Source organism: Cavia porcellus, unplaced genomic scaffold (assembly GCF_034190915.1).
Source record: "Cavia porcellus strain 051 isolate PalLab524CR breed Dunkin Hartley unplaced genomic scaffold, mCavPor4.1 scaffold_29, whole genome shotgun sequence".
NCBI classification, from domain to species: Eukaryota; Metazoa; Chordata; class Mammalia; order Rodentia; family Caviidae; genus Cavia; species Cavia porcellus.
This window is the reverse complement of record NW_026947512.1, coordinates 5,693,566-5,715,944: the sequence shown is the minus strand read 5'-3', so window position 1 is coordinate 5,715,944 and position 22,379 is coordinate 5,693,566. Positions and strand designations below refer to the sequence as shown.

The following is a 22,379-nucleotide window of genomic DNA, read 5'->3' as shown; positions in this document are numbered from 1 at the left end:
TTATAAGCTTTTACAACCATCATCACTTTCTAATTGCAAAATATTTTCAACATTTCCCCCAAATATCTCCTACTCATTAGCAGTCGCTCTCCATTCCACTTCTTATAGCCACGGAAACCTCTAATTTACTTTCTATCTCTATGGATTTCCCTGGTATGGATATTTCATATAAATGGAATCATGCAGTGGGGGTATGTTATGTCTAGCTTATTTTCCTCTACACATTGTTTAGATTCATTCATGTTGTAGCATTAATGAATATGCCTTCTTTTACAAGGCTCACATCTTATGTGTGCATACGCATATCACATTTTGTTTATCCATCCATCAGTTGGTGAACATTTTAGTTATTTCTACCTTTTCAATACTGTGAATATATGCTTTATATAGGTGCAAGATTTTGTGTGAATATGATTTTACTTCTCTTAGATATATGCCTAGAAGTGGATTTGGTGAATCATGGTAATTGTTTAACCTTTTGAGAACTGCCAAACTGAATTTCAGAGTGACTGTACCATTTTATATTTTCACGCTTAGTAACTTTTTACATTTTATTTCTTGATCTGTTTTTTTTTTTTTTTAAACGGTACTGGGGATCGAACTCACGACCACCTGCTTGCAAGGCAGATGCTTTTGCTACTGAGCTAAATCCCCAGCCCTTCTTGATCTGTTTTTTTTGTTTTGTTTTGTTTTGTTTGTCTTTTTCATTTTTATCGGTACCAGGGATCGAACTCACAACTGCCTGCTTGCAAGGCAGGCGCTTATGCCGCTGAGCTAAATCCCCAGCCCCTTGATCTGTTTTTACAAAGGTACAATAACAGTTTTGTAGAAAGGCAAGTGTGAAATAGAAGAAAAGAGAATTGTTAACCAGAATATTTTTCCCAATTCTAAATACTACTTGTAATATTCTGTTCTTAGAAAATCTAGAGAAGCAAATTAGATTAATTAGCAAAAACTCAAGAAGTCCACGAGAAATTTTCAGCTTTTTTAACTTACTGATTCAATAGTCGTGTTTTATTTCTTACAGAGAAGCTCGCAGAGGCTCAGCGCAGGTTTGCCACACTTCAGAATGAGCTTCAGTCATCACTGGATGCACAAAAAGAAAGCAGTGGTGTTACTACACTGCGACAACGCAGAAAGCCAGTCTTCCACCTGTCCCACGAGGAACGCGTCCAACACAGAAATATTAAAGACCTTAAACTGGCCTTCAGCGAGTTCTACCTCAGTCTTATCCTGCTGCAGAACTATCAGGTACTTAGAGTCTTACACTGAAAAATGGCATTTTAAGTAAATGAGAAATTCCAATAAATAGAATTACCTTGAGCTGTACTAATTGGTCAATCCAAAAAGGAAAGTCATTAACTATCTTTACTCTTGAGGTTTTCGATGTCCATATTGACTAAAAACCATGTATTAGATGGATTAAAACAGTTAACAAATTTTAGTTTTGAAGATTAGTTTTCTAGAACATTTAATATTTAAGAATATTTCTTCACTCTAAGACTTACTCTTTGCTTCCTGTTTTTAAAGGCAGCTTTGGGAGTGGTGAGTAAAAAAATAATTACATGCTACCCTATTGTTGGATGTGTAAGAGCTTTTATAGTCCTCTTAACCACTAGCAAAATTTCCACAAAAGCAATTGAACATTTAATGTTCCTGCTACAGGCATTAATAAAATAAAAGAACAGCAGTTGGACAATTAACATTTCTGCAGCTAATACCAATGAAATAAAAGATCTTGACTTTGCAGCTTGCAGCTAAAAGAATCCTTTCAATTTGTTTGCCCCCAGACTCAAATACAATCATATTAAAAAAAAAAAAAAAAAAAAAAGGAATTCTTAAGAGAGAAATGAGGTTGCACCGGGTGCATGTTAAAACTGAAAATGAGCTGTTACATCACTCAATATTTTAAAAACCTGTTGTGGAAAAAGTAAACTATCAAGTATACTGAATTATGGAAATACAGAACATTCATTCATTTGTAATTCTCTGTAAGACTGTTTATATAATTAAATTCTGTAAAGAATTTAATTAAAAACAGGTATTTAACCAGGTGTAGTAATGCATGGCTGTAAACTCAGCACTCTGTGTAGCTGAGCTAGGAGGATCACAAGTTCAAGCCCAGCCTAGGCAACACAGCAAGACCCAGTCTAAAAATAAAAAGTTCTGGGGATGTAGCCTTGGGTTTCCATCCCCAGTAATAAAAAGGAAGGGAGGAGGAGGGAGGGAAGAACAGGAAAGGGATAAGATAAACAGATAATTTATTCAATAATGATATTTAAATAGGGATTTCTGCTCTTTAGAGAGATCTGATTAGTGTTTGCTTTCTCTTTTATCCTTGCAATTTTTATTTCTGTGTAGTTAGGACACTGTCAAATGATACAGCAAAAATTATGCCACAAAAATATTACCCCAGGCTGTTAGAATTTTAAAATCAGAAGTAATTAAAGCCCTATATATGTATCAATCTAAGTTGTTATTGCATGTGCTTATTTCCCTTCCATAATTCTTATTTCCCTTTCATAATTCACTTTCTTTAGTGATTTAATATTTTACCAAACAACCCAGGTGGAAAACAATTTTTAGAAAAAAATGATATAAGACATATATAAGTTATAAATCCCTTTTCTTTATTTATTTTTTAAATTTCTTTTCTTTGAAATTTTATTCATAGCTTTTTTTCCCCCTCTTTGGTACTGAAGATTGAACCCAGGACCTTTGTACTGAGCCACATTTATTTTTTATTTTGAGCCAGGGTCTTGCTAAGTTTCCCATGCAGGCTCAGATTTGCAGTCCTCCTGCCTAAGCCTCCCACAATGCTGAGATTACAGGTGTGCACTATTGTGCCAGGGTTATCCATAACTTTATGATTTAATTTTTATTTTAAAATTTTATAACTTAATTTTGAAAAGTGCATTTTTGTAATGCTATAAAAATATTTATATTTTATGGTTTGCTAATTATGTTTTTTTGTTACAGGGCAACACCCTTGTTAACATTATGTTAACTTTCAGCAACTTTTGTTTTGAGTCATTATAAAAACCTTTTAAAAACGCTTCTTGGGAAACAGAAGTGATTGTTAATTATAAAAGTTCTGCTCTTACGAAAAACATCAACAACAGTTCTGCTGTATTCACATTCTTTAGGGATTGTTATAAGAATACATATATTTTGTCAAGGATGAATTTTGTCTGTGGTATTTCCAACATTAGCCTAGTAAATTTCACATAATGAGAAAAAAGGATACACTTATTTTGAGAATGAAGGAAAAATGAAAATTAAAAGCAATATAGTCATAGTATATGTACCCCAACGAGAGTAGAAATTCATAAAGTATAAGAAACAATTTGTAAACAAAAAAGCAAGTAAAGCTTATTCCAGAGTGAATGCTCAAGTGTTTTACTAATGAATGGAGTGGTATGATGAGCAAATTTGGGAGCTCTCTGACTTACAAATCTAACTTTACAAAGTGAGTTTTCTGCCTTTTCAAATGATAGGCAAACAACAGAATTTGAGGGTGTAGAAAATAATCTTTTGATATTGAAGAAAATGAAGGAGCTCCTCACAGGATTATTAATCCTGTGTGCATAATTACTTCTTTCTACCGACTCTGCCTTACACTACTGCCCCAAACTGAGGTGAAAGAAAAATGAAAGTTAAGAGGGGGGATGACTTCATTGCAGATGTTTCAAGCTTGCTTGGTAGAAGGGAAATCAAAATGTTTTCTGAAAATATTCTTTTGGCCAAAGGAGCAAAATAATTCAAATGCTATTTTGAAGACAGTTATACATAGGAAAATGAAAATAGAAATATTTTGCCTTAGAACTTAACATATTTGAGGAGAGAAATAATAGAATTTGTAGTTCAGGGTCTCTTTCTGTTACTAGTACCATACCAGCTTAAAAAGAATAAATGAAAGAAGACAGAAAGGTTTTGTCCTCTTAATAGTAAATGCTTTTATGAAAGCATTGCCATTTCCGTAGGTTCCAGTCTGTCCAGTCAGTTCTGTCAGTGTTGTAGTGGTCATTATTTTCATTTTCTTTGATGATGGTAAAAATTATAGTTTGTCTCATTTCTTTCCATAGAATCTGAATTTTACAGGGTTTCGAAAAATCCTTAAAAAGCATGACAAGATCCTGGAAACATCTCGTGGAGCCGATTGGCGAGTTGCCCATGTAGAAGTGGCCCCATTTTATATATGCAAGAAAATCAACCAGCTCATCTCTGAAACTGAGGTACAGTAGTCCTACTCATTTACCACATATTTTTAATAACATGCCTTATTTTATAGAAATAATTCTACATTTCCATTCTCTTTTTGTAAAGAGTTGCTAGCTCTCTTATTTTTTCTTTTGCTGTATTTGCTGTACAATAAATACACATATATAATGCTATATATTATATATGATACATATATATAAAATGATACAGAATTATTTACATATCACTTAAGTTTAGAATAACATGTCAATATTTGATAACTTGTCTTTCTAGGCTGTAGTAACCAATGAACTTGAAGATGGCGACAGACAAAAGGCTATGAAGCGTTTACGTGTCCCACCTTTGGGAGCTGCTCAGGTTAGTATTTGTTTCCACTGGCTTATTTGCCTATTTAGTCAGTGAAATCTGGTTGGTTGTTGGCTATGCTACCTTAAAAATATTTCAGCCAGAGTCTATTTATTTGTTTATTTTGGTACTGGGGTTCAACCTCATGACGTCACACTTACCAGGCAAGTACTTGAGCCACTGAGCTAAATCCCCAGCCCCACAGCCAAAGTTTGTAATGAATTTTAAAGTGTTGGTGTACTGTATAGCTTCATACAAAATACTGCTGTTATCCCAAAAATGTATTCATTAAATTATATCTACATAATAGTTATACTTCTAGAAAATCATGTGAGTATTGTTGTGTCATAAAACAAGTCTTAATAAATTTAAAAGGACTTCATTTGTACAGAGTATTTTCTGTGATCTAACTGGAATTGAAATTAATATAAGAAAGAACTTTTACATTCTGAAAAATAGTATCTATGAAAACACCTGCAATTAATTATTATAGTTAATGGTAAAGCCTTAGTGCTTTCTAAGACTAGGAATATAAAAGCATTTTCACTGTACTTTTATTCAACATTGGACAGAGTGATAATAACCAGTATGATAGGGTAAGAAAAGGAAATAAAAGACATTCAGGTTAGAAAGGAAAAGTAAAACTGGTGAAATTTTATGGTTTTTTTTTTTTTTTTTTTTTTTTTTGCCATTGCCAAAGTTGTAGGATATAGTATCAGTATACAAGTTAAGTGTGCATCTGTGTGTCAGCAAGAAAAATTAGAAATCAAAACTTTTCAAATCGTATTCATAATACTTTGAAATTATGAAATGTTTAGGAATAATTCTGACAAAAGATGTGAAAGAAAATTGAAAATTATAAGTTAACTTTAAAATATGTATGAAAATGCAAGGGACCTAGAATAGCCAAGACAACTTTCAAACAACTAAATTTAAAAATTAACATTATCCAATATCAGAACTTATTATTAAAGCTACAGTAATCATGAGAGTGTAATAACAGTATCAGAATAGGCAGATACTTTATTAGAATAGATAAAGAGTCTAAAAGTAAGTTAACTTATATATGGACAACTGATTTTCAAAAGAATAGTGTTTTTAGTAAATAGTGATGAAACAGTTGGATTCCATATATTAAAATATTTGAAATTTTATTTTTATTTCATACTATGTTTTTCTGAATGCACCATCAGGTAGGGGTAGAGAATTTAGAGTTATTGCTTCGAAAGGTGGGTGATAGATACTAAGTACACTTCATTAGTTATTTCTGACAATCTAAATACATTATAATTCTTTTGTATGATAAATCACAATTTTTGAAACTATTAAAGATACTCTGTTTTTGAAAAAGCAGACTGTCTTCCTTCTAGATGCTTTCATTCTTTAACAATACAGATATCTTCTACTGATAAATAATAAGTTAGAGTTTTACTGCCTTTTTTAGGAGGCACCTTGAAGTTTTTCATAAGTATTACTTCTAATAACACTATAAAGTTTGTAAGACTGTCTCTTTACATGTTTCTCATCTCTACATGTAAAATCTAATGTACTTCCTGTTTATTTTAGAAAATAGTAATCTTTAAAGTAATTTTATAAATTAATAAAGAAAAATATTTTTGAGACTAGTGTATATATATATATATTTATATATTTTTTCAATTTTTTTATGGGGTTTTTTTTTTTTTGGTGGTACCGGGGATCAAACTCATAACCTCATGCTTGCCAGGCAGGCACTTATGCCGCTGAGCTAAAATCCCCAGCCCAAGACTAGTATATTTTGAAAAATTCACTTTAAATTTCCCAGGAAAATAGTGTAAGTGCTATTGGAAAATAAATGGTCTTATTTTTACCATTGTCTATTTATAGTGCCAAATGTGTAACTAGTAGAGTAATACTGACAAAAATTTTAGAGATTTACATACTGTAAAAATGAAATTTTACCTTAAATCTCCCCTATAACAAAACCTCAGTATATATATAAAATAATTTGATGCCTAATATAATCTTACATATTTCTTGACTTACATTTCTGTAAAAGAATTAAACTGTCATTTCTATTTTAGTTACTACAGGATGATGCAGAATGCATGATTCTCTGATTCAGATTTTTAAAAATTCAGATCATGAAACACTATTTTTATTGGAGAACTTGGTACTGTGATATTTTGTCCCCTACTTAAAAGCTACTGTTCTTTCCACAGCCTGCACCAGCATGGACTACTTTTAGAGTTGGTCTATTTTGCGGAATATTCATTGTACTAAATATTACCCTTGTGCTTGCAGGTAAGTTGTTTAAATTTTGAGTTAATTTAGCCTTACTAGTATGCATAAGTCATATTCTGCCCTTCCTAAAGAATCAAGCATGTGTCTATCAAAACTACTAAAAAGTTTATCTGGACTGTTTTGTTCTTTATGTTGTGGGGGTTTTTTGATCATTTGTTTTGTCTTATTTTTCCCTTGGGTATAGTTATTTTTTAAATATTGACCTCTTACTCTCCATAATTTTCTAGTTTTTAGTACAATTTATTACAGAGTTCATTTATCAAGAACTTCAGTTCCTTTGAACATAGATGAAGATAAAATTTTATGTTACAAAGTTTATTTACTAAAATAACATCTGTAGACCTTAAAAATTTGAAAGAGGGAGGAAGGACTGATGGTAGCAACTGCACTCCCAACATCAAGAAATGGTATGATAGCAAGAAGCCATCTCCAGTGTCTACATTTATTTTCTACTTAGGCAATTTTATTCAAGTCTATGGCTGAAAAGTTCATATATATGCTTATGATTCTCAAGTATATATTCTTTATTTCTCTGACTGTTATCTAATTGGCTGCTTGGATTTCTAAGAGACATCTTACTTTACATACAAGAATTCTCAATTTGTTTTGTTTTATTTTGGTTGTTTTGTATCATTTCATTTTGTTTGGGTTTAGTTTTGGGTGGTGCTGAGGGAATCGATCGTGGGTCCTTGTTCACACCAGGCAAATGTTCTCCCTCTGAATTCTTTACCCCAAGTATACTTTCTTTTGTAGATAACATTACCTTTTACTCAGTTTCTCAAGCCAAAAAGTTTTAGCTTGTTTTCCTTCATGCTACTATGTTAACCCATCAGAAAATCCTATTGTTCTGTTTTCAAAATATTTTCTAAATCTGAGGGATTCTTGCCTATCCATTAACATGCTTACCTAAGAACCTGTTTCTTGTTTAATATACCACAGCAGCCTTCTGTTTCCTTGCATCCAGTGTTGCTTCCTTACAACCAGCAGTATGTGCTCTTTAAAAAATGTAAATTAGCCAGGCATGATGATGCATACCTGTAATCTCAGCACTTGGGAGGCTGAAGCAAGAGAATCACCATGAGTTTGAGGCCTGCCTGGCTACAAAATGAGTTTAAGGCTAGCTTTAACTGCGTAGCGAAACTTTATCTCAACAAACAAAACCAGTCACACATCATGTCACTTTCCTATTTAAAAACCATTCCTGGCTTCTCTTGCAATAAAATTCGGACACTTCGCCATAGCCTTCAAGGCGCTACAGAATCTTGCCTCCTTGGCCGTTTCTGACTTTATAGCTATTGACCTCCTCCACACACTTTTCAACCAAATGTGTGTTACTACTATTCTTTGAACACATCAAATTCATTCTTATCTAAGAGGCTTTGATGGTGCCCTAAATGGCTCTTTCTTTCTGAAGGTAACACTTACCCTTACTCTTCATGACTTACTCTTTCACTTCTGAAGGTCTCTGTGGAATGCTCTGTACTTAGGCCTTCTCTGATCACCCTCCTATTAAAATAGTCTATTCTATACCTTTCTGTTTATTTAGTTTACATTTAGTTTTCTTCAGAGTGCTTAAAATTACATGACTTTATGTTATGCATTTATATCTGTTTTCCCACTGAAATGGAAATCTCCTAATGGGTGGGCTTTTTGTTTTTCCTGTTCAGCAGTGTTGCTCAAACATTGAGAGAGATGAAGTTAAATGATAAAAACACAAGCTCGCAAGGTGTAATCTCTCTCTCTCTCTCTCTCTCTCTCTCTCTCTCTCTCTCTCTCTCTCTGTGTGTGTGTGTGTGTGTGTGTGTGTGTGTGTGTGTGTCTGTCTGTCTTAGGTTCCTCCAGGCAAAGGCTTTTTTTTTTGAGACATGGTCTCTTTATGTAGTCTAGGCTTGCCTTGAACTCTATGGAGCCCAGGCTGGCTGGCCTTGAACTCATGAGAGTTGTCCTGCCTCAGCCTCCCAAGTACTACTAGGATTGCAGGCATACACAACTATGCCTGGTTTTTAACATCAAATAAACATAGTATACCTCAAGAGTTTTTATAATTATGTTTATAATAAATGTAAATTAGTAACAAATTATATTCTGCTTAATGATTTCTGATTTGAGCTTGTAGTAATCATAATAATGCATGAACAGGAAGATATATATCACTGTCACAATATTTTTGATTGTAGAGACTGTATATTTTTCATTTTTGCATTTCAGATTCTTAACACAGTCCAAGCATATAGCAGACATTTGAGAAATAATTTGTGGAACTCATTCTTCCTTATTAATAAGCTGAAAACTGTCAGTTGTACATTATAAAATTATATTCCAAGTTATAAAGGCTTTCAAACAGCATATGAATTTTACTTATTTAAAGTTTTTGTTTATATTATTACAGTTTTCTATCTAAAGTAATTATATAAAATTATAAAAATTAATAAATATAAAAATAAATATTATAAAATTAATAAATATTATTTCCCCTAAGCTTATGTTTTAATATTTATATAATTTATGATCATACTTTAACCTCATTCTTTTTTAAAATTAATACAATCTGCTTATGTAGAATACATGGAAATACCACAATAAAAACCTAGACTTAGGGGCCAGAGATATACTTTAGCAGCACAAGTGCCTACCCAGCAAGCATGAAGTCATGAGTTCAATCCCCAGTACCAAAAAAAAAACCTAGACCTAGATTATCAAGCTAGCTGTTATGAAAAAAAACAAAAGGTTTACCTGAGTTCCAACCTAGCTGTTAGTTGTTTTGGTTTTAAGAAAATTCCTTTCTTAAATTTTTCTAAAACAGTTTCCTTATCTGACAAATGAATTTAATACCTTAAATTTATAGCACTGTTTCAGAATTTTATTTATTCAACAAGCATATTTTATGTGTTTTATGATTATGCATGGTAATTATATTAGTTACTTTCCACTGCAAGGACAAAATACTCAATACTCATACTTTAAAGGAAGAGATTTATTTGACTCATGATTTCAGGGGGTTCAGTCCATGATTAGCAGGCTCCAAGGCAGAAATGGCATGGTAAACAGGGATGGCTGAGGAAAGCTGCTCAGTTTATGGCAGCCAGCAAACAGAGAAAGAAGGAAGGAGCTCTCGATCAGAATATATCCTTCCGGATCATGCTCCAGGAACTCCACATCCAATCAGTGCAGGGACTCATAGCACTCATTCATTTGGTCACCTTCCAAAACCTCTCCTCTGAACACATGAAACTTTGGGGAAACCTTTTAGATTTAAACCACAATACTCACAAGTGTTAAGATAAAGGGAAATTGCTTTCTTTATGACATTTATTATGCCAGATTAAGGCATATATTAAACAATAATATAAGACAGAAGGTGCCAAAAGTTCTAAGCAGCTCAAAGAAACTACTGATTACTTTTAAATGAGAACATTAGCAAAGACTCTGGAAAAAAAAACAGACATTAGTAGGATGAAAGATATTCCAAGAGAAGGAATAAAATAAGCAGAGAGATTTAGTTCACCCAGGGTGAGGGATAAGTTAGGAGAAAGGAGTGGGTAATGGAAGAAAAGATGACAAATTCATCTGGGGTCTAAGTGGGGGAGTAATAGCTGAGAAAGGTAAAAAGCTTGCTTTTAGACCAGCTCACAGGGATCAAGAGAAGTGTAAATAAAACATGTTTATAGTTGTAAAGCACTACATCAAGCTAATGATATAGTATACTTGATGAAGGTTGTTATTTCTATAGGAAAGCACATTTAGTCATTTGTGGGTAGAAGTTTTTTATTTCCAAGATGAGCATGGTGGTATTATCGTGTAAATTAATTGAAAAAAGGGCCTTATTTTGTTTTCCTCAGGAGAATATGAGAATTTCTTTAATAAATATACTATTTTTAATCCTATAGTTTGAGTTTTGGGGGGTGTATCATTTATGTATTTAGTGATAAACATTATGTGCTCTTGCTTCAGAACCCTGCTTTGTTTGATCTTTGTGTGTTGAGGGGGAGGGGAAACACAATTAAAGCCAGCTGTGTATTCTTATTTATTTCTCAGTGGGTGTCCAGAAGATAAGTGTTGAAAGTCAAAGAAAAGCACAGCTGTAGTAATATATGTACAATCATGAATCTTTTTAGTATTCACATCAAAAATTATGTGTATAATTGCTATGATTTCTCAAGGGGATATGACCTGGTATTTAATAATTGTCTGGAAATCACATATTTCATAATTGTTTTATGAAGATGAAGTTTTTCATATCGATTTTTAAAAACTTTTCTCTCTCAGATTCCCAATAACATTTATAAAAGAGTGTGAAACAGGTACTTTTGCACTAATGGTAAGAATACAAGTTGTTGAAATCTTTTTGGGGGCCATTTGGTAGTGCATGTAAAAACAAGTAAATGCAATCACTTTGATTTGTATGTAAAAACAGTTAAATGCAATCACTTTGATTTAAACAATTTTATTTCCATGAATTTAACATACAAACATAATTTTTCATGGTTTCAAAGACATGTATGGAAAGGGATGGTATTCGTAGCCATTTTACTTTATATTAGCAAAATTTTGGAAATCACTCACATACCCATCCAATGTAAACTGTTTAAATGAATTGTGTTGAGTGAGAGCTTTGTGTGCTGATACAGGAAAATCTCCATTCCAGGGGATATGTTTGTTTGTTTGCTTGTTTTATTGTATGTGTATGTGTGGTGCTGGGAATTGAACCCAAGACCTTGTGCATGCAAGACAAGAACTCTTCCACTGAGCCATATCCCCAAAATTCCAGAATTCTTTTAAAAAGCAAGAATTAGAATAGAATGCTTAACATGCTTCTAACTGTAATTGATAAGTCTGTTTATAAGCTATTCAGTATTTCTCTATACATAAAGAATTTCTTGAAAGATAATAGACAAAATTATTAATGTGGTATTCTCCAGGGAAGGAGACCATGGACTTTATGGCCTTTATAATATTGAAGGAGGTTTTTTTTTTTAACCCATATATATTCCTTGTTAAATTTCATACTCTTTTAAAGAAAATTGACTTGGGAACCTGTTATGATACAGAGAAGAGAGGACTATTCAAGTTTCAGGGTATACTTCTATTTTCTTTTTAAACAGGACACACTAGTTTATAGATAATGTAATCTCATTGTTCAGAGTGGCAGGCCCTAGAGGCGGTATATAATATAATCTCATTGTTCAGAGTGGCAGGCCCTAGAAGCAGATTGCTGAAGTCTTGTGACCCTAGCTAGTGACAGTAAGCCTTTTAGAGCTTCAGTAATACTAAGAGCCTCCTGTGGCATACATGCCAGAAGTTCACCACTGCACCAAGGCAAAGAACCTACTTTAACTAAGTCTCAGTTTTTTTTCATTGTTTATTAAGGAAAAAGTTAATGGTTTGTTATGAAAATTAATGATATTATTCATGTAAAGTGCTAAACACATTGTTTAGCCCAGAGTAAATACTTGATGAATGTTAGCTGTTCTTTTATTAAAAATTTGAAAAGCGGGGCTGGGGATTTAGCTCAGTGGCATTTAGCTTGCAAGCAGGCAGTCGTGAGTTTGATCCCTGGTACCGATAAAAACGAAAAAGACCAAAAAAAAAAAAAAAAAAAAAAATTTCGTAAAGCCATGGAGAGTTTAGAATAGTGTGTATCAAATAGCTCAGCGACATAAGCACCTGCCTGGCAAACGCAAGGTCATGAGTTCAATCCCCAGTACAAAAAAAAAAATAGTGTATCTCTTTCATAGTTTGGGCCAATGGATCACCAGGATGATATTTTTATTAATTATACTAATTCATTTTGTTTCTTAATTCTCTAGAATTTTCCACAATGTCTTTTTTAGCAAGAGTGGCTTAGTTAACCTTTAGTGCATCTACAAAACATTGCTCCAGGGAGATGACACTAGAAAGAAGTTTCCTGTATTGGTAATCTATGTCCTTAGGTTTTAGATTTCTGTGAATTTGAAGTGTCTGTTCTTTGATGAATATCTTGACTATTAACAGTTAAAATTGCTATGTGTTAAAAATTAGTATGTATTTTTTTAAACTGAATCAGTTCTTTAGTAAATATAGTCATATTTTCCTTCAGAAGAATAACATTTTATTTTATAGTGGTGCTTTTTTGGGCTTCTTTTTTAAAAGTTTCCTAACTTACTGTTTAGTTCAATGATATTATTTTACTTAAGAGCATAGTTAATTTAAAGACTTGATTAAAAGCCTAAGAGAATTTCTGCTTCTCATATTATCAAGTAGAACTTATTTTGTAAACACATATATAGCCTTTATGAATATATATATTACATTTTTCTGTCCATGGCTATTTTTTCCCAAAGAAATTAACTTTTTTGAAAACCCTACTTTTTCCCCACATGTATCATCTAAGAACTCTTAATACTATAAAGTAGCCTCCTTAACCAGTCCATCAATAGCATTAAGAGCAAATTATACAGTGGGGCTAGATAATAAATAAAGGTTGTTCTTTCACTGATTAAGGGAATACTTAAACTTCAATAATTTTAACACAAAAATCCCATTAAAGTTTGTAAAGTTTAACAGATATATTTCAAATACAACATGTTTTGAAGGCAGTCACAAGTTTTTCATTTCTAAAAAGTGACTTAATTTTTAGGGTTCAAAAGTTACATTCTTCAAAAGAAATGTCTAGGCATTTTCTTCTAAAGCTTCAATTTTTTTATACTCAACTGTATGATTTTTCCATGCCAGCCAACCTCACATGACTGAACTACTTCATTTTATTATCTTCTGCAGAACAAAGTTTAAAAAAATGCTGATCCTATGTCTAGAACAATATGTGACACAAAAGTTTCTCTAGTATGATTACCAGGGAATTAATCCTCCTTAAAGGCAAAGAAAAATCACTTGCAAAGCATAACACTAGATTCTTTTTTATTCCATATTTAATCAAATGACGTATATATCTGTAACTATATTATAGTAATAGAGGTGAAAAACAGCAACATAACTGACAAAATGTATATGATGTAAAAAATCCAAAGATTTTTTTTTTGAAGGAGTAGAGAAAGGATGAGAAATGGGGAAATAAGAATTTAAAAAGAAAATTAGGAGGAAAAAGTCCTTAACTAACTGCAATCATTCTGTTATCAATAGCGTCTTGGGCTGTAGGAATGAGATCTCTCGTGATCTGTATCGGCTATAGTAGGATCATCTGTACCGGGAATCATAGTCTTCATATCTGTCATACCCACGATCATATCCTTTATCTTAGTAAGAATGTTGAGGTCTGCCACCACCACCAGCACTAGGAACTAGTCTGCCCATGTAGATCCCTGGTGTGGGTGTGTACACCTTTTGGTAATGGAATAATCCACACCAAATCTTCTGCCCTCCAGCTCCATCTCATTTGCCCTTTCCATAGCCTCCTTTGAGTCATCTGTTCTCTCGAAATACACAAAAACAAATCCTTGCAATCACCCAGTTTGCCCATCATAAACCATGTTTACACCACTCAGTGGGCCATATCAAAAAAATAAGTCACCGGGGCTGGGGATTTAGCTCAGTGGCATAAGTGCCTGCCTCGCAAGCAGGCAGTCGTGAGTTCGATCCCTGGTACCGGTAAAAAGGAAAAAGACAAAAAAAAAAAAAAAAAAATAAGTCACCAAGATGTATACAGACTGAGACCACACACTCCCAAGACAAGTATTGGGATCTGGATTCGCCCTGCTTTCTGCTTTTTGTTTGTTCTATAGTTAGACATTGGTGAGTGACTGGCTCCTTTACTGCTAGTATTCTGGTATCTGTGACCTAGTTCAAAAATATCATCTATGAGAGTGAGAGTGGAATCTGGTTTGAATAATGTCCTTGAGAATGCCTCCTTGATCTCGACTGGGATTTGTATCTTGATTAAGAATGGGATTCCAAGTATTTGGAAACTGCAAGAGCCTGACCTACTCTCTGATTTTGCACCAGTAGGAGTTCTTTTTGGTGATTTTGCCTGAGAGTGAGACTCTCTGCTCTCCAAGTTGTTCTCTACTTCACTCCTGTCTGCTAGGCACTCCCCAAAACTAAGTAAGAGACAAGAGTTGTCCTGAGGACTGACAACTCGGGAAGCAGGAAGATTGGCAAGAATGGCTGCTTCATTCCACTCCCACCAGGTTGCACGCTCAGTCAGAATGGCACCGGTGCCACCAGAAACCATCTCCATAACTGTTTTTTTTTAATATGTAGAGTGCAATATAAATGCTGCTAGGCTGACAAAGATTTGAACCCTACCCAGACTATTTAGCTTTTTTATCTGTGATGACAGGTGTTAACAAGACAGAATTAGTAAGTGGTAAATTGTGATCTATTACTACTACTAGTAAGAGTTCAAAGCATGTGCCTAACAATGGTGTTAGTGATATCATCTTGGTGTACTTAATTTTTATCCTGCAATTATTTTTTGATATGAAGTTTATATAACAGGATTAACCATTTTAAAGTGAATAATTCAATGACATTGTATATATTCACATTGTTGTACCGTCTCTACATAAAAATTTTCGTCACCCTCAAAGGAAACTGTATTACTGTGTACCTGTATTTCTTTCTCTCTATTTAAGGCTATTCCCAGTCTATGTTCTGCCTCTATGGATTTCCTCATTTTGGATATTTTGTATAACTAGAACCATACACTATGTAACATTTTGTGTGTGACTTCTTTAGCTTACCATGTTTTCCGAGTTTGTCCATGTTGTATCATGTATCCATATTTCATTCTTTTTATGACTAATATTCCATCTTATATGTATACCACACTTTGTTCATTCGTTTATTGATGGACATTTGGGTTGTATCTACCTTTTGGTTATTGTGAATGATGCTGCTGCAAACATGTATTGACATGGATTTGTTTGAGTACATGTTTTAACTTTCTGAGGAATCATCAAAAACTGTTTTTTATGGCAATTATACAATTTTCCAGTTCAAGCAACAGTTTTATGAGGATTCTGCTTTCTATGTATTCTCTGTAACACTTACTTCCCATGCCTTTTTAAAATTGTTGGATGTAAAGTAGCTAGTTATTTTCATTTTCATTTTCCAGATAATTAATCCCTTACGTGACTTTTTGTGGACTTGGTGTTTGTATAAGACTTTGGACAGATGTCCAAATTTTTTGCTCATCTTTGCTCTGGTGGTTTGTTTTTTGTTTTGAGATAAAGTCTTGCTTTGTTGCTCAGGCTGGACTAGAGCTTGTGATCCTCCTTCCTCAGCTCCTAAAGTAATGGGATTGTAGGCATATATGACCATACCCAGCTTTTGCTTATGTTTTAATTGGATCATCTTTTGTTTAAGTGGTAAGGATTTCTATATAATCTTTATACAAGACTCTAATCAGATGCATGATTTATAAATTTTATTCTTATTCTTTATATTGTCTTTTTACTTTTTTGATAGTCAATTGCCTGTAAATGCTTTTAATTTCATTAAAGCCCAGTTATCTTATTTTTGTTTTTCTCATTGTTGCACATACTTCTGGTGCATACCTAACTATCATTGCCAAATCCAAGATTGTGAAGATTTATCCTTACGTTTTTTTTTCTAGGAGTTTTATGGTTTTAGTTTCATATATTAATGTCATTAATCAGTTTTGATTTTTTCATATCATGTGAGATTAGGGATCCACCATCAACTTTTTGTGTATGAACATTCAGTTGTGCTAGCACAACATTTTGAAGAGAACAGTTGTCTTACTGAATAGTCTTGGCTTGCTTGTTGAAAATCAATTCGCTGCACATGTATATTTCTGAATTTTTTATCTTATTCCATTTGCCTATGTCTGTTTTTATGTTTTTATGGTTATTGTAACTACTGGACTGTTTCAAAGCTTTAAAGTATACTGAAAGAGCTGTAGATGTTTCTCTGTGAAGGCTATGAATTCAGTCTCCAGTACCACCACCACCACCACCCACATACCAGTATGAATCCTATAACTTTATTCTATTTTATTACTGTTTGACCATTTGGGACCTTTTGCAGTCTCATATGAATTTATGGATCAATTTTTCCATTTCTTCTGAATCATTAATCAAGTCATATCACTTATATGAAACCTTCTACTGGCTTGTACATCACAGTAAAAACCTAAATCTTGACAAACAAAGCACTATCTGCTTTACTACTGGCCCAGTCTTCCACTTTATCTCTTGTTCATTCCAATCCTATTGACCTTGAGCTTCTGTCATAGGGCCCTTTGTACTTTTGCTCTATCTGGAGACCTATTCTTCTAAATATCCCACTGGGTTTATCCTGTATCCTTAAGATTTCTACAAATGTCTTCTTCTGAGACTCTTCCTTGACCACACTACCAAAAATAGCACATTCATTATTTCCTTGCAGTACTTTTTCCTTGGTACTTCTTATCACTATCTCATTTTGTACAGTAGTAAACTGAAGATGAATATTTTAATTATTAATTACTAAATCTCCATCTCTTATAATGGTATTGGTTATAATGGGTGTCTAATAAGTATTTATTGAATAAATGAAGTTTTTTCAAGTAAAACAAGTTAATATATAATGGATACCCTTAATGGGGCAGACATTCATTTAGGCATTTGATATATATTGTTTATATATCATCTTCTTAGCACACTTAAGAGAATAGATATCGTCGTTGATCAGGAAAGCTGAGACTTAGAAAAATCAAATACTTGTCTATAAATGAAATAATTTGATACTCGGTCAACAGTCCTGATTCCAAAACAGAAGCTTTTTCTGTATTGTTGTTTTGAATTAGTAAGTGTCATGTAAAGAATACGAAGATAAAGAATAAATGGTTAAGTCAATGTGTACCTATTAGAGAGTGCAAGACCATTTTTGATATAGGAAAAATGTAAACAAACGTGAAAAAGATAATAAAATTCATCAGAGACTGAGAAGTCATTTTTAGGGACACTGTGAGACAAGGTTGGAAAAAGTGAGTTGGAGGTAGATGGTAACTTGAGCTTGCACATCTAGCTAGTTGAACATTACTGTCTTTGGAGAACTATAGTACTGAATATTTACATGGGCATCTGAGCAATGCAGTGCTTAGTTAAGTGTGAACTTTGTAGGAAAATCATTGGGATTCAAGTCCTACATCTGCTGTATATTAGTCCAGTAATATTTAAAATCTAGTTCCTCACTAGCCAGAATGGAGGTAATAATTTTTAACCCAAAGAACAATTGTGTTCATTAAATGAATTACACATAAAAATACCAAAAATAATGCTTACCACATAGTAAGCATGCTATAAATATTGTGTTGACGTTTAGATTTTATATTGGTTTCATGTGTTCTAGTTCTCTTAAATTTTATAACTGTGAGGTTGATATTACTATATTTAGTTTATTGGTAGAGAAAAGAAAGCCACAGAAATGATACCATGCCACAAATCCTCAGCTGACAAAACTGATCTTCTTTCTAAGCTATTGCCTTACTGTAATCTTAGAAACTAATAGAATGATGCAATAGTACACTTAAAACCAAGTTTTAGGTAAGTTTTTCTAATGGCATTCAGTAAACTAAAATGAAAAGAAACTGGAAACAAGCTTATTGGGCTTTTGAAATAATCTATAGATTTTTCTAATGAAAAATTTCTATTCCAGGGGTGTCTTTGAGAATGAAACATAATTAAAAGAGACATTATGAACCTTATACTAACCAGTAAATTAATATTTTTTTCAGCTGTTTTTAAACTTGAAACAAATAGAAATAGATGGCCCTTGATAAGAATCTATCGGGGTGGTTTTCTTCTGATTGAATTCCTTTTTCTGCTGGGCATCAACACATATGGTTGGAGACAAGCTGGAGTAAATCATGTACTCATCTTTGAACTTAATCCGAGAAGCAATTTGTCTCATCAGCATCTCTTTGAGGTAAAGCAGGCATAAATTCCCATAACATAGTTTGCCACTAAGTATGTAGCTGGTTTATTGGGTACTGAAATCCATCTTCTACTTAAAAAGGGTTATTGACTTACTTATTATTAATCATTAACTTTTAAAATCTTAGTTTATTAAAAATACTTCTGAATAATGGTAAAAATAAGAATAATTTTTCTTTTTGTGTCTTCCCTGTCCTTTACCAGATTGCTGGATTCCTGGGGATATTGTGGTGCCTGAGCCTTTTGGCATGCTTCTTTGCTCCAATTAGTGTCATACCCACATATGTGTATCCACTTGTCCTTTATGGATTTATGGCTTTTTTTCTTATCAACCCCACCAAGACTTTCTATTATAAATCTCGATTTTGGCTGCTTAAATTGTTGGTAAGTCCAGAAACTTGTGTAGCATTTTTAGAGCAGTATGTTAGTCGTTGGCTTCCTCTAAGATAAAACCAAGGCTACCAGCTTGTACAACTCCAGAAGTTCACCATTCACATTGTGTCTATGCTAATGGTATTCCCACATCAGGGGCAGAGGAGGCATGTGACAGATAACCCTGAAAGCTGTGCAGTGTGACATTACTAGGAAAAGTACTCAAGTATTTTTTTCTCCTAAAATGAAGTATAAAATGGCCACATACTGAAATATTTTGGAAGTTTTAACCATTTAGTTTTCATTATACAGCTATGGTAACATAGAACATTGAATTTCTTTCTTTAAAAAAATTGGAAACCTATTCACTTTCCTGTTAAATTGATGAAAAAGGTCAAACAAATACTTTCTTTTAGGAAAGGCTGGTTCTCTAAAAGAGTTAGGAATGTATTTCCAGGTCATCAAGTTTAATTTGAGAAACTAACTGATTATTGAATTCCATTTCTTCCATTTTACCGGTGTCTTAATCTCAAAAGTATTGTTTCAACAATAGGACATAGAGTTTCCTGTAGGAATAATAGCCATATTTTTGTAATACTGTAAGGAGGGCCTCTCCTTACTCCTAAATTAGGCTAGATCTAATTTGAAATCTATTGAAGATATTTGATATTAGTCAGACGTGGTGGCACATACTAGTAATGCCAGCTTCTCAGGAGGTAGGAGGATTGGAACTTTAGGGATAATCTGGGCAACTTAGACTATGTCTCAAAATAAAAGAAAAAGGAGCTAAAGAGATAGGTCAGTGATAGAGACCTTGCTAACATGCATAAGCAGGCCTTGGGTGTGATCCCTAGTACTGCAAAAATAAAAAATAGAATAGTTTTATATCATTATTTCTTAGATTGCTATAATTATTTCCTTTGTTCTTTTTGCCATGAAAGTGTAACTCCTTGACAAATGTAGTTTTTATCTTTTATATATCCTTTGAGGAGGTCAGCAGAGTTTTTGTTGTTACTGGTTTTTGTTGTTGTTTTGTTTTGGTACAGGGAATCGAACTCAACCTCATGCTTACCAGGCAGGTGCTTATACTGCTGATCTATATTCTCAGCGTTTTGTTGTTATTCTTAATGATATATGATTAATTTTTTTATTTGAAGACATAAATTTTTACTTTTCTTATTTTTATTTTTCAGGCAGGCAGATACAGTGATACCTCAGTTGTTGAACTGTATTCCAGAATTGTGTTTGAACACAAAAAGTTCAAGAACTGAAATGTTTCCTATAATAAATAATGGAAAACCAAATAATTGGTTCTGAGGCCCAAAAATTATATTTACAAATTCATTCTTCCAAGACTTTAACATATTTCACAATTACTTCTTTCGTGAACTCTGTGGTGGTTCTGTTTTCCTTTTAGTTTTACTGCTGGTATCACAGACTTTCTTCAGAGCCATGGTTATGATACAGCAAGTAAAGCACCCCTCAAAAAAAATACAGATTAATCTTCACACATTAACACAAGCACTGTATGTTGTCTGGGCAAGAGTGGCACTTACTGAAGTGTCACCTCTTTGTGTCTGCGTAACTCATTCTCAGCCCTGCATGAGTCACTATTGGCTTGTACAGGTTTTTTTAAATTGAGTTTTTGGTTTAACTGTTGAGAAAACTTACAAATACAAAGCAAACTTTTTTGAACTTTGCTCTTCGGATAGTAGCTTGGAGCCATTCGACAGCCGAGGTATCATTGTGTTTATATCAATTAGAAAAATAAAAATGGCTCAAAGACTCTTGAATTTTCTTTTCCAAAGTTGGTTAAGTTTTGAATTTTATGTTTCTTGTGAGAAATTTACTTTATATCAAAAGTTTTGGTACAAATTGTGATTCTCTTTCTCTTCAGTTAATTGGAGGAGATGCTAAAAAGCTTAAGTATAACACCACTAACCTTAACTTTGGATTTGAATTATGAGTATAGAACTTACATATATAAGAATATTTTGATCAGTCATAAAAACTGCACCACCTTCAATACATTTTATCTTCACTTAAGAAACATGCCTTTTTTTTAAAAAAGAAAAAAATAATTTCGAAACAATAGTTAGAGGATAACAATGGCTATTACATCACATATTGTCAACTTTAAATTACTCAAGGTACAAGATATCTGCATTTAATTGTCCAAAAAATATTAGTACACACCTTAATGAACTAAGAGAAATCAGTAGGTTAGCTATCATGTATATTCAGCTTCTCACACTAGGGAGACAATAGAATGTTTACACATATGATGTGGTTTATTTCATGAGTATCACCTGTAGTTACATCCATTTACCTATAAAAGTATCAAGTTTATCCTTTTTGGCTGAATAGTACTCCATCATATAAAAGTACCACGTCTTTTTAAATCTGTTCCTTGGTTGATGGGCATTTGGTTGTTTCTAAGATTTAGCTATTACAAATTGTGCTACTGTAAAGAGGGATTCACATATATCTCTGTGGTATGATGTTTTTAATTTTTCTGGGACAATATTCAGAAGGGGAATATGTGTCAAATGGGACTTCCAATTCTAGTATTTTGAGGAATCTCCATACTGATTTCCACAGTGGTTGTACCAGTTAACATTCCCACCAACAGTGAAGGGTTCCTTCTTCCCTGCTGCCCTTCCAGCAATTGTTTTGGTTGATTTCTTGATGAGAGCCATTCTTCCTGGGGTGAGGTGAAATCTTAGTCTTTTAATTTGCATCTCTTGAATGACCAGTGATGTTGAGTATTTTTTCATATATTTATTTGCTATTTGTATTTCTTCATCTGAGAAGTGTGTATTCATCTCAGGGCCCATATTTGAATCCGGCCTTTAAATTTGGGAGGTATGCTTTTTTTGTTTCTTTGTTTTTTGTTTGTTTTTTTTGAGTTATGTTCTCCATAGTAATCCTTTGTCTGAGGAATAGCTGGCAAATATTTTTTCCCACATTGTGGGTTGATTTTTCACTCTATAGGTGGTTTCTCTTGCTATGCAAAGGAACATGCTTTTTTTTAAAAAGAGTTGTTAATTTTTTTGTTTTGAAGACAGAAAAAAATCTGAGCTAGATGTAGTGGCACACACCAGTAATCCCAGCACCCTGGAGCCTGAAACAGGAGATCCTCCATGAGATCTAGACCAACCTGGGCCACATAGTAAGTTCAGGACTAGCCCAAATTGCACAATGAGATCTTGTCTCAAAAAATAATTAATAAAATGAAATGAACAAAAACAAAAAAAAAAAAATTTAAGTAGTCAACCTCTTGAG

The 22,379-nt window shown here is 33.2% G+C and overlaps 1 protein-coding gene across 2 annotated transcripts in view; it reads left to right on the top strand.

Annotated features, from left to right (window-relative positions):
* Nucleotides 1-22,379, top strand: part of Xpr1 (xenotropic and polytropic retrovirus receptor 1) — a 183,827-nt gene that overhangs the window by 114,776 nt on the left and 46,672 nt on the right. For both annotated transcript variants that reach the window (XM_003474894.5, XM_063239820.1), the window contains 6 exons: nt 1,028-1,251; nt 4,086-4,235; nt 4,495-4,578; nt 6,768-6,849; nt 18,524-18,714; nt 18,927-19,106. In XM_003474894.5, coding sequence (XP_003474942.1) covers nt 1,028-1,251; nt 4,086-4,235; nt 4,495-4,578; nt 6,768-6,849; nt 18,524-18,714; nt 18,927-19,106 — 911 coding nt within the window. The remainder of the gene's footprint in view (nt 1-1,027; nt 1,252-4,085; nt 4,236-4,494; nt 4,579-6,767; nt 6,850-18,523; nt 18,715-18,926; nt 19,107-22,379) is intronic.